General features: G+C 51.3%; 1 protein-coding gene across 1 annotated transcript in view; it reads right to left on the minus strand.

The window, feature by feature from the left end:
- Positions 1-211: 211 nt before the first annotated feature.
- STUM (stum, mechanosensory transduction mediator homolog) overlaps positions 212-12,168 on the minus strand; it is a 55,531-nt gene continuing 43,574 nt past the window's right edge. The window contains exons 2-3 of the mRNA XM_066237162.1: positions 11,248-11,427; positions 212-5,697 (exon numbers count right to left, since the gene is read on the minus strand). Of these exons, the coding sequence (XP_066093259.1) occupies positions 5,663-5,697; positions 11,248-11,427 (215 nt within the window). The 3' untranslated portion in view covers positions 212-5,662. The remainder of the gene's footprint in view (positions 5,698-11,247; positions 11,428-12,168) is intronic.

The following is a 12,168-nucleotide window of genomic DNA, read 5'->3' on the forward strand; positions in this document are numbered from 1 at the left end:
AGGGGAGGGGAGGGGAGTGAAGGGGGTATAGGGGAGTGTAGGGGTGTAGGGGAGGGGAGGGGAGTGAAGGGGGTATAGGGGAGGGAAGGGGGGAGGGGAGGGGAGTGAAGGGGAGTGAAGGGGGTATAGGGGAGTGTAGGGGTGTAGGGGAGGGGAGGGGAGTGAAGGGGGTATAGGGGAGGGTAAGGGAGTGTAGGGGAGTGTAGGGGGTGTAGGGGAGGGGAGGGGAGTGTAGGGGGTGTAGGGGTGTGAAGGGGAGTGTAGGGCTTGTAAGGGAGTATAGAGGGGTATAGGGGAGTGTGTGGGGGGGTGTAGGGGAGTGAAGGGGAGGAGCATGCCAGGTGGTTGGGAGGCAGTGCTGAATCTACAGACCCTGGTAAGAAGAGAGCCAAGACCAGGTGCCCCAGAGAGAGGAAATTGAAAATCAGGGCCTCTGGATGGGAGTGTAAAGGGCACGAAGTGCCACCAGCCAAAGTCCAGATGAAGAGTCCCAATCCTGATCCTGCAGACAGACTCTGTCCTGCCTTCACCCAGCAGTCAGAGGGGCTGAGTGTGCACATGAGTGTGTCTGTACTTCTGCCTGCCTAAGGGTGACAGTGTGGTGAGGGGTCCTGTGGAGTCTGGACCAGCCAGGATGGCTGGCATTTTGGCAAATCCAAGCAGGAGGGAGGGAGAAGGATTGGGGACAGATATTCCACAGGTAAATCAAAGTGAGAAACAACTTGTACCAGAAACTCAGATACACATACAAGAGGGACCCAAGTGGGACAGGATCAGGAAGGGACAGTGGAATTGGGGGCCAATGTTTCTGGTTTACTAGAAAGAGTCCCTGTGGCAGGGCTGCCATCATGCGTCCACGAGGCCTGCAGAGTAGAAAACAAGTTCTTCCCCTCCCTCTCTCTCTCCTTCCACCAGGTTGGGCTCCTCCCAGCCCTTTGCTCTGACAGAAGTGGGAAGAATAAATAGCTGCCCAGGCCCCTCCTTGTTCCCAACCTATAGATGGTTAAACTGAGGCAGAAAGTAGTAGAAGAGGCTGGAGCTCACGCTCAGGGCTTTGGGGTCACTCTGGTTGGAGTTCCCCACCTGTCACCAGAGGGCTTCATCCTATCTCATGGGATTTAGGGTGGATTCTTGAGAGTCTGAGCAGGAGTTCCCATACTTCTGAGATCCACTGAACATTTTGAAGCTCTAAGAATCTAACAGGAAGAAAACTGATATATAAAAAAAAAGATACAGAGCCTTGAGGGATGCCCACCCGTTCAGGCTGACCGCAGCCTCCCTTCCCCTGACAGCCTGGCCTCCTCCACTCTACAGGGAGGGGTCCATCCCAGTCCTTAGAGAACGGTCTCTCCTCTCCTCCCTCTGCTCACCTTACTGTGTCACCTGGGGAGCCTGGGGACTGGAATGATCCCCAGGAAAGTGGCGTCTTTGATCTGTTTTACTGAGGCCGTGCCCAGAACTTGGCCCACATCAGTGCCCACGGAGGGCTTGCTGAACGCCGAAATACGAGGCCAGCCCCCAGGACCACAGAGGAAGCCCAGCCTCTGTTCAGCCTCAGCCCCAAGTTCCAGGAGTGGGGTGGCGGAGAGAGTGGTCAGCAGATGGCATCTCTTCAAACTGTTCCCCAAGCCTGAAGCCCCCAACCACATACAAGGTTATGGTCTCCTGGAAGGGTCAGTGTTGCTGGGGTTGCTTTAAAAGTGTTCCCCCACCTCCAACCCCTCTGTTGAAAGCCCTCCAAACCAACCGGCAGAGGGAGTAATAAAAATAACGGTACACAAGGCCTGAAGCCACCAGCTGGATAAATGACAGGTAAATTACACATTCCTGAGCAGTATACACAGTGCAGGAGGCTTTCTCTGCCAATACCACTAACAGATAAAAACAGCCAGTGTCACTAATGCCCTAGGTGGGCTGGGAGCCAATGGAGCATGAGCTCCCTGGCTGGGCCCCCACCCCGGCTCAGGCCCAGGGGCCCTGGTGGGGCTAGATCCTCGCACAGACAGTGTGACTCTCACAAACTCACTGTCTGGGCAGTGACAGTGCTTCACTAAAACAACACTTTCTCTTTTTTTTAAAGATCCTAGTTGGTCCAGAGGACACTGTCAGGTCAGCCCCTTGCTGTCCTCTGGGAGCCCCAGACCTTTGGAGGAAAACCTCTGGTCCTGAGGACTCAGTTCTGCGTTGTGCCTGCCTCAGGGCTCAGTGTTTGGGGTCTGTGTTTGGTTTTTCTTTCTGCAATCTGTGTCCCTGTTCCTCCAGGGGACATGCTGACCATGTGGCCTTCTTTCTACTCTGTACCTCCTGTTTGTACCGTCCTCCCTTCTGGTCCTCAGACCTCACCTGAGGGCTTCCCAGGGTGGTGACAGCAGGGTGCTCTGTGGGGCAGGGTGGAAGCCTTCTGCTCCTTTCTGAAGAGGTTTTTTTGTGTCACCCTATTACTTTTGAGTGGGACAGCCCCCCTAGGGGTCTCTTTCTTGGGCCCTTGTGATCCCTCCTCTGGGACAACGTCTGGACACAGGCTCTGGAGTCCGCCCCATGAGCCCTGTGTTTGGGAGCATATGGCTTTCTCTCTTGGCACCTCAATTCTGCCATCTGAAAAGTCAGCCAACTGCTATCCTCTGACAGGCTGTTGGTCATAGAAGATTACATGCACCACCTGTGCTGAGACAAGGGCCCAACATCTGGAGGCTGTACTTGACATCGAGGCTGACACTTGGGTCTAGGCAGCAGAAGGAGGGCATCTCGCTCTACGTCCCTTGCTTACCTCCCCCCAAGTGCATCCTAAGACTGGCTCCAGGTCAGGCCTGCTGCTGGTCAGGCTGCGAAGCATCTGCCTGCAGCCCCCAGCAACACGGCAGGCAGGGGCGGGATGTGTATGTGGGGGGACAGGACCAGGGGCCATCTGCCACCTGTTGTTCCACAGGGACCCTGGCCTTCCCAGCCTGAACTCCTGGCTCTAAAATGGACTTAGAGCTTCAGATCCAAGTCAACAGTCTCCATATCCACAGGACACTCCCAAGCCGCCAGGTGGCTCATTTGTGTCCCAGGATTCTACCTTGGCCCAAGGGAATTGCCACTCTGATCCTAGTGTCACAATTAGGTCCTGGGAGTATTTCACTTACTATGAAGCTCTCTGCACCCTTGTGACCCCCAAACACCCATGGCCAGGGAATATCCTGTGGGATTCTGACTGATAAAAGGCCAAACCTACAATGTGCCCTGTGACTACTGAACCCTGATCTTGTCATCAAGGCAAGCCCAGCTCTGTCACCAAAGGGCTGTGTGTCAATCAAGTGCTTGTAGGCACAAGAACCCTAATGTTCAGGAGGCTGGTGTTTAATAAATTAACTCCAGTATCTAATACTCTTGAGTGGCGAGCTCAGACTACTTTGGAGTGCACTCGCTGCTGCTCCCTATCTAATGACCATGATAATGCTGAGACCATGGTCTAATTAGAAGATGCTATTTTGAGCTGATTCTGCCCACGGGGCAATCATCACAGGCTCAGGATGTTCAGAAGACTGGCAGGGGTCTCTGTGTCCCTTCCACACATTGGTTACATAAATGGGCTTCCTCCAGAACCATGTCTTCTCCAATTTGGAGATGTCTTTCCAAGTCCACAAACCCCAGTATTAAGCCATTCTACACCGGGACTCATGGTGACACTTGTCACTCAAAAAAACAAATCCCACCTGTGTCTGGATCATGTTACTAAACATCTCTACTCCCTTGGCAGCTGCCTCCAGCCCCAGCCTGGACAATAGGTGCTCCTCTCTCACTGGGAGGGCAGCCCCCACCTGAGACCTGTTGTCTCTCCAGGGGGTCACGGAAACTCAGGTTGCTGCTGGGATGAGGGCCGTGGGCTGGCAGCCCTGGAGGGGTGGCTGGGCCATTGCTACATCACTCCATCCGCTGAGGCTATTCTGGCTGATTCCAGGAGAGGCTCTGAGCCACCGCCTCCTTGAGACCAGCTAGCCCGCTCTCTCCAGGGCCTGGAAGATGCTGTCTTCACACAATTAAAGGTCTGGCTTTCTGATCAAACCAAACCTGGTCCCACACCCTGAAAACACAGAGGCTTCTGAACATGAAAACAGCAGCAAAGGCCTGGACTAGCGTCAGGAGGAGAGGACAACGGAAGAGAGACGCTGTCAGGTGTTCGGAGGGCAGCCTAGAAACTAAAGCCCAAGGTTGGTTGAGTGGCTGAAGGGTATGATAGGTAGTTGTCCAGGCCACAGGGACCCTGAGGCCTGTTTCCCCGGCAGAACTGTAATTAAAAAGCCCAGTGGAAGGGCCTGGCGGGGTTTTAAGAACAGAGACTCTGCAAACAGTGGCCCCCAAAGGGGCTCACAGTGGAGCCAGGGGACTGCCCAGCTGCAGGCTCCCTGGGTATTCCCATTCAGCATGGAAAAAAATAGCCAGACAGATCACTTCTCCAGCCCTGGCCAATTCTGACTGAGTCCCTAACAGACGGGAAAAGCCCCTCAGGGCGGAACACTTTCAATGGCACAAAGTCCAGCAGTGTTGGAAACTTGGCCTGGGGCCAGTCCCACATTTTAGCGATTCCTACCTTAGAAGGAAAACAAGAACAGGCCTGTAAATGTCGTCCTTGTCACTATCATTTTGGAACTTCCTCCTTATTTCAGATTGCTAGTGACCCACAGTTGCCTGGACAACATCTACCAGTTGCTGCCTCCTGTGGGATCTGACTATAAGGATCACAGAGGTGTCTTAAAGGGCCCGACGGTCCCTTGCAACTGGAAGAATCCCTGTGCCGCGTGTTTGATGGTGGAGAGCTGTTCCAGACTGCGGGGTGTTAGAAAGTGTAAGAAACATATCTCCTGTTCTTTTTCTCAGACCCAAATTTTCTGAATTCAGAGACCCATTCATTCCAAGGATTTCAGAAAAAGGACTGTGGGCTAGAAATGGTGTCACATGAAGAGGGAAGGCTGCCAGGCTGTGCCCACACAGACCTGTGTATAAACATCTGATGGTTCCAGCAGTTTGCCCCAGGAATGGGGTCACTGCCCTCCTTCTCTGGGAACCAAAGGTCAAAAGGCACACAGGCCTGGAAATTTCAGTGACAAGAGGTGGGGGATGTAGTAAAGGAGAACAGGGCCAGCTCACACTAATGGGACTCCATGTGTCCCCTGCCCTGCCACCAAAGCTGAAGGCACAGTAGGCCTTTCCACTCTGGGCTGGAGTCTGTCCATTCTCACTCCTGCCCTGGTGCTGCCCCCACAGAAGACCACTCTGGCAGGGGCTGGGGACTCACGGGAAGTGTCCACCACAGTCCTGCCCCTTGGTGAGCCCCTGCTCACCTGGATGGGGCACTGCTGCCTGGCCCCAAAGCACTGCTGTGCCCTTGCAGTGGGCAATGCCAGGCAAAGGAGCAGGGGTGTGTGTGTGTGAAGGGGCAGGAACATTCCAGCCTCTTTGTCAGCATCCCTGTCTCTTCCCTCCTCCCCACTCCCCTTGAGATGCTCTGGGCACCAGCATCTGCTGTGAAAAGCAGACACAATTCCAAAATAAATATCTTTAAATCTCCCCTTTCCATTCCAAACCCAGGAAGCAGAAGAAGACAACATGTAAGGTCCTTGTGCCCACTGCTGCTGGATGCAGCCTTCACGGGGCCACCCTGGACTTCTTGGGACTCTCGGGCTCACAGCTGCTGTGGGATGCCCTGCTCCTTGTAGCCTGTGAGAAAGAAGCAGAGGAGAGATGGTGAGACACCCACTTCCTTCAGGATTTCTCCATGTCGTGCCCCCAGATTAGAATCTGCTCATGAGACCCTATTCACACAGAGGTATAAACAGCTGCTATAGATGGGGTCCAGCTTTTCCTGAGAGCATTGCCTTTTTAATGGGAAACAAAAGGATGAATGGAGAACTGTGGAGCTTGGCATTGTCTGGGGATCTATGAGAGGAGGCTATCTGTGGTAGGGTATGGAAGGTTATCAACACGCCCCTGAATCCATATCCCTGCACACAAGTGGCCCTACCAGACTGGGCTGGCATGATTTCCACAATGCAGAGCCTGTGGGGAAGGTGACAGACAGCCGTCCCCAAGTGGTGGTCATCTGGTATGAGTGGACAGAGAGAAGAAATGAAGGCAGGAAGAAGACAGGATACAGATGGGAGTTCCCGTGAGTGTGTTCTACCCGCTGGACATCTGGGACACAGGCTAAGGTAAATGAGGATGTTGCTTGAGCCTTTAAAACATCGGTGATAATTATGAGGCCATTGGGAAAATTGACCACTATTGATATTAAAGAATTATTGCTAATTTATTTGGGTATGAAAGGGTTCTGTGGTTATGTTTTCTTTCTTTCTTTCTCTTTCTTTCTTTCTTTCTTTCTTTCTTTCTTTCTTTCTTTCTTTTTCTTTTTATTTTACAGAGACAGAGAGAGAGTCAGAAAGAGGGATAGACAGGAGCAGACAGACAGGAACGGAGAGAGATGAGAAGCATCAATCATTAGCTTTTTGTTGCGACACCTTAGTTGTTCATTGATTGCTTTCTCATATGTGCCTTGACCGTGGGGCTATAGCAGACCGAGTAACCCCTTGCTCAAGCCAGCGATCTTGGGTCCAAGATGGTGAGCTTTGCTCAAACCAGATGAGCCCGCGCTCAAGCTGGCAACCTCGGGGTCTCAAACCTGGGTCCTCCGCATCCCAGTCTGACGCTCTATCCAGTGCACCACCGCCTGGTCAGGCTACGTTTTCTTTAAAAAGATACCTACTGAAATATTTAAAGTTAAAATTATGAGTCTGGAATTTTGAGTAGTTACCCCCTGTTAGCCAGTGACTTAGCCTGAAGAAGAGCTTCAGTGGACTTAATTGGTTTTTTCTCTTTATTTATCATATTATTCATCAATTTTAGGTGCTAATAATCCAGTGCTAGGGGTTGGGGGAGACGTAGGGACTGATGAAGTAAGAGTGGTCATGAATGAGTTAACAATTGTTGAAGTTGGGCCTTTAGGGATTTATTAGGTTCAGCCCTCTGTGTTTGTCTATGTTTAAACATTTTCCAAAATAAAAAGCTAAAAATAGAAACCAGTTGACCAACCGACAGAGGGGGTATGTGAGGCAGTCGGGGGCGGGGCCCAGGCAGCCCAAGTGTGAGGCTGAGCACCCACCAACAGACTCACCTTGGGAAACTGTGAAGAGCGCAGAATGGGAGGCAGCATGAAGAAAAGAAGAAAAAGAAAAAAAGAGTCTGAAAACAGGACAGAGGGGCTGCCTGAAATATACAAAGGGGAGGATGCATGAAGTGGCCTGGGAGATGGAACGGGGTGTGCTCCATGTTCGCAGTGACCAGCCATGAGGCCTGCAGTTAGCCCCACTGGAGTGGGCACAGTGAGGGCTCTCCCACCCAGGGGTCACACTTGGTGAGACTGACAAGAAGCCCTCAGCAACACCCTCTTTCCTTCCATATCTCAGCCAGGCCCACTCTTCTGCTCACCTTCTGCCCCTCATTCTTTTCTTTACCCCCAACACATGATTGCCTGGAGGTGAATTCTGGGTAGACCTGAGGGTCAGCTGTAGAACAGGTTTGATTACAAGAACCTAAAGATACCCAAGTGACCGCTGGCCCCAGCTCAGCTCTGTCTGAGCCATGTGGTTCACCTTATAAAACAGGAGCCACATATATAAAATCTAATCCTTTGCTAAAGACCCAGGTCCAGGGGTGGCAAACAGATTTTCACCTTGCAGACATCTTGGATCAATTGGTAGTGACTGCCTGAAGCCCTGTTTTGAGAATGGTAAGATTGTTCAGGGGAAAGTGTCACATTAATTAGTAATGTCTGCCATGGGCATGGCAGTAGAGAGAAGTTATTGTGGAACTACCAAGTATTTATTGATCCATGACCAAGACAGGGTGTTGTTCACTGTTATGCGTGTATTATTAATGGAAATAGGGTAGCTTACTACTCTGTTTGTTGTTTATTATTAATATAAATAGTTTATTATTTATATTAAGAGTAGTGTTCTTGTAAGTTCCTGATTTTAACTTCTACTTTGATCTATTTCTCTTATTCCCCTCTTAGGAGTTGTTCTTTTCTTTTCTTTTTTTTTATGGTATATTTATAGATGACATACTCAACAATGCCATGTGAAAAATCATCCTGTATGGTTACAGCTAAAAATTTTCCTTCATTTTTATAGGAAGGGGCAGGAGTGACCAGAAAGAGCAGCCCCTATCCAACCATCTACCAGGAGAACAAGTCTATTGCGGTTATTCCTTTCAAAGTTGTCATCCTGAGACATGCACTCCATTGTTGCTCGGAGCCATCCAAGGCCATGGCACCATCTCAAGAGTGGCAATTATTCATCCTTTGAGGTGGGTTTATATTTTGGAAAAAGTTTAAAGACACCTTATTACTAAGATGGGTGAGCAAGTCTGGTGGCCAGGGAGGTGAGTTGGTAGCAGTGAGTATGGCAGATTTTCTCATGCAGAAGCCCATCCCCCAAGCAGTGTTCTAAAATGTTCAACACAAAGAGAACCATTTCTGGAACCAGTGTGGAGATACCCAAGGCACTGACTCTGACCCACAGTGGAGGCTTGGGGTGGGGACAGGGGACAGGAAAAAGGGTGGAGGTGGGGGGAAGTTCTGGCACTTGATTATTCTGCAGCCCAGTCATGGCTCCCAGAGCAGCCATAGAAGAGAGGGTATGTCTGAGTCAACAACTGAGGTGATGGAAGGGGAGGGAGCAACTGGGTCCCCATCTGTACTTCTCAGGTCTCTGTTTCCTCATTTAGAGCATGGTAAGGGAAGCTCTTTAGGTTATCTCTAAGATCCAGACCCTATGGTTCCTGGGTATTAAAGACAACCAAAGACAATAATACCAGAAAGTTCTAGCATCAGATTAGGCACCAGCACACAGAGACCCACCCTGTGACATAGGCATGTTCCATCTGAACTTACTCAAGTGCCCGGTTAGACATTCGGTATGATGAAGTGGTAAAGGGGTTGGGGCTCATCCTGGATGGAGATGGGCAGCCTGCCCAAGCCTTCTGACTGCTGCTGAGGGGTGTCCAAGAGCAGAGCCACCTCCCAGACACCCCACAGGCCCCTAGGGAAGTACCAGCCCACAGGAGGGCTGGCAGCACCTCTTTCCTGCCAGCAGCACCTCTTTCCTGCCAGCATGTCTTATACCCCTCCCCAAAAGGAAGTGGTCCACAGACATGCCCAAGGGGGGGAGCTGGATGGGCCTACCCTGGGCTCCACCTGCTCAACTCCTGATGCCCTCCCTGTTGGGCACTCCTCGGCTGCTGGCCAGGCCCGCTGTCCCCTGCCTGCTTCTCTGGCTGCCCCTATCTCCCAGCATCTGCCTAGCTTGCCTTATCTAGGATGCTCTGGTGGTCCAGCTGGCCTATTTCCAACCCATCCTCTGCTCCAAGAAGACCTTCTTCCAGGCAGCCTGTCTGACCAGTCCACTGGTTCTGCTGATCTCGCTCAGACTCTGGTACCTGCATTTCCTCTGGCCCGGTGACTTGATGGGTCACTGACCCAAAGCCTTGCCTGGTACTGGCATCTGTATGTGCCCTGGGTCTTGGATTCTCACAGGATCCTGAACTCAGTCTAAATCAGGGGAAGCCTTCTGAAGCCCTGGCTTCCCCTCCTGCCTCTGCTATTCTTTTTTTTTTTTTTTTTTTTTTAGAGAGAGGGATAGATAGACAGGAATGAAGAGAGATGAGAAGCATCAATCATTAGTTTTTCGTTGTGACACTTTAGTTGTTCATTGATTGCTTTCTCATATGTGCCTTGACCGTGGGGCTACAGAAGACTGAGTAACCCCTTGCTCAAGCCAGCAACCTTGGGTCTAAGCTGGTGAGCCTTGCTCAAACCAGATGAGCTCACGCTCAAGCTGGCAACCTTGGGGTCTCGAACCTGGGTCCTCGGCATACCAGTCTGAGGCTCTATCCACTGCGCCACCGCCTGGTCAGGCAATTTAAATGTTTTTTTTTATTTATTTATTTATTTTTTTACAGAGACAGAGAGAGAGTCAGAGTGAGGGATAGACAGGGACAGACAGACAGGAACGGAGAGATGAGAAGCATCAATTATTAGTTTTTCGTTGCGTATTGAGACACCTTAGTTGTTCATTGATTGCTTTCTCATATGTGACTTGACCATGGGCCTTCAGCAGACTGAGTAACCCCTTGCTTGAGCCAGCGACCTTGGGTCCAAGCTGGTGAATTTTTGCTCAAACCAGATGAGCCCACGCTCAAGCTGGCGACCTTGGGGTCTCGAACCTGGGTCTTCCGCATCCCAGTCCGATGCTCTATCCACTGCGCCACCGCCCGGTCAGAACCTCTGCTATTCTTATCTGGGGCAGCTTACCTTTGGCATTGACTATGGCACCTATGAAGGTTTTGTTCGGTGTAGGGCATGATGAGGATTGTGGGATGTGGATGCCCTGTTAGTGAGGAACTATGGCCTCATGAGATAGAACATGTGAGAATGCAGGGAACATGCACGGGGCACAGGGTGACATGCGTGGCTGCTTAAAATAGGTGGTGTCTGTTCTAAGATTTTGCTACGTTATTTTTTAAAAGTTAATCAAGTCATCTTTGGTAAACTTGATTCCATAAAGTTAAGCCCCTTTCCAAAACAGTTTTGTGCCTAGATCAAGTTTGTGTGAAATGATTGGTGAAGGTCATGCAATAACAATCAGGAAGTAAGGCTTTAGCATCAACAGACGAAGAGCTTAGTTTAAAGAAGGAGAAATTAATGCTGTTTTGGCTGTAAAAAGCACAGTTACAGGGTTTCCTGTGAACAAATACACCAAGTGGCCTTTCCCTTCTTTCCAGAAAGTGCATGATGGAGGGACAGGTAACGGGGGGCATAGAGGACCTGAGCTCCCTTGGGCCACAACCCTGCTACCCAGTGTTGTCAGCTGGCCTGTAGCTTTGACAAATGCAATGCCTGGTGTGTCTGAGCTCAGCAGGGGCTCCCTCCCTCTCTTACTCACACTCTGGCTTAGTCTCTGCCAGTCTACACTCAGGAGTCCCTGCAGATATTGGGAATGGGTGTTCAGGGAAGACCCCCCCTGTGCCGGCTAGCCACAGACACTAGTGAGGGAGGTTCAGGCTCAGCAGATCTCCCTGTCAAGTGCCCATGCCCTGCAGGATCACAGATGCCCAGACCATGCTGGCCCCTGCTCTTCCTCCCGCCCCACTCCCCGCATCCCGGCCCAGCCCAGCCTCCGCCCCCAAGGAGATGTGGCACCACTGGCTACTCACTAGCAAGGATGACCATGTCCATGCCCCAGAAGATGCTCATGATCCAGCCCACCATGACAATGGCTGTGAGGACCTGGATGAGGGCCGCTGCGATGTTCAGCCAGAAGACACAGCACACGTGCCTGTCCGGGAGGTCAGTGCGGGCTCCGCATAGCACGGTAAAGGCCGAGATGAATGTCCCTGTGAGAGGCCGGAGGGGACAGCCAGATTAGAGTGCTGGGACATGCGCAGCATGTATACTTGTCACCGCTGGGCCCAGTTGCCCATTTTCTGGGAGCTAGAAGAGAAGCAGTTTGTGTTCAGCATTCCTTCCTGCTTAAACCTCAGCCCAGCTCTTGTTTCTACACTAGAAAGACCACTGTACCACTTGAAGAAGGCATAGCATGCAGCTCCCAAAGTACCTTTGGGGGAACACTGATATCATGGCAAATGGTCCCTACCATTAAGGAACAAGGTACGGGGTGCCATGGGATAGGAGTGGTGTGACACAGGGGAGGGTGGAGGGTTGTGGATCAGGGCTGCTCAGGGCATCTGTGGAGGGCTTTGAAGTCTGGATAAGGGGCTCACCTCAGTCTGTAGAGAAATGGGCTCTGACAATTTCAGCAGGAGAGTGAATACAGTGGGAGCAAGGTCTAAAAAAACGAACTTGACGGCAGGGTGTCGTGTGGATTGAAAGTGTCTGAGAAAGAGGAACTCAGAGGAGGCAGCTGGGAAATGGTGGGGCCATAGACTGAGGGCTCAGCAGAGGACACAGGAACAAACAGGGGACTCAGGGATCATTAGAAAGTGTGTCCCACCATCCTATGCCTTGGCTAGCACATCATGCATGTGGGATATGAGATGAGCACGATCTGACACCATTACAAAAAGAGAACATTACTGAAGTAGAAAGATGGTATGAGATGAACAAGAGCACGTATG

The sequence above is a fragment of the Saccopteryx bilineata genome, chromosome 1 (genome assembly GCF_036850765.1).
Source record: "Saccopteryx bilineata isolate mSacBil1 chromosome 1, mSacBil1_pri_phased_curated, whole genome shotgun sequence".
In the NCBI taxonomy this organism is placed as follows: domain Eukaryota; kingdom Metazoa; phylum Chordata; class Mammalia; order Chiroptera; family Emballonuridae; genus Saccopteryx; species Saccopteryx bilineata.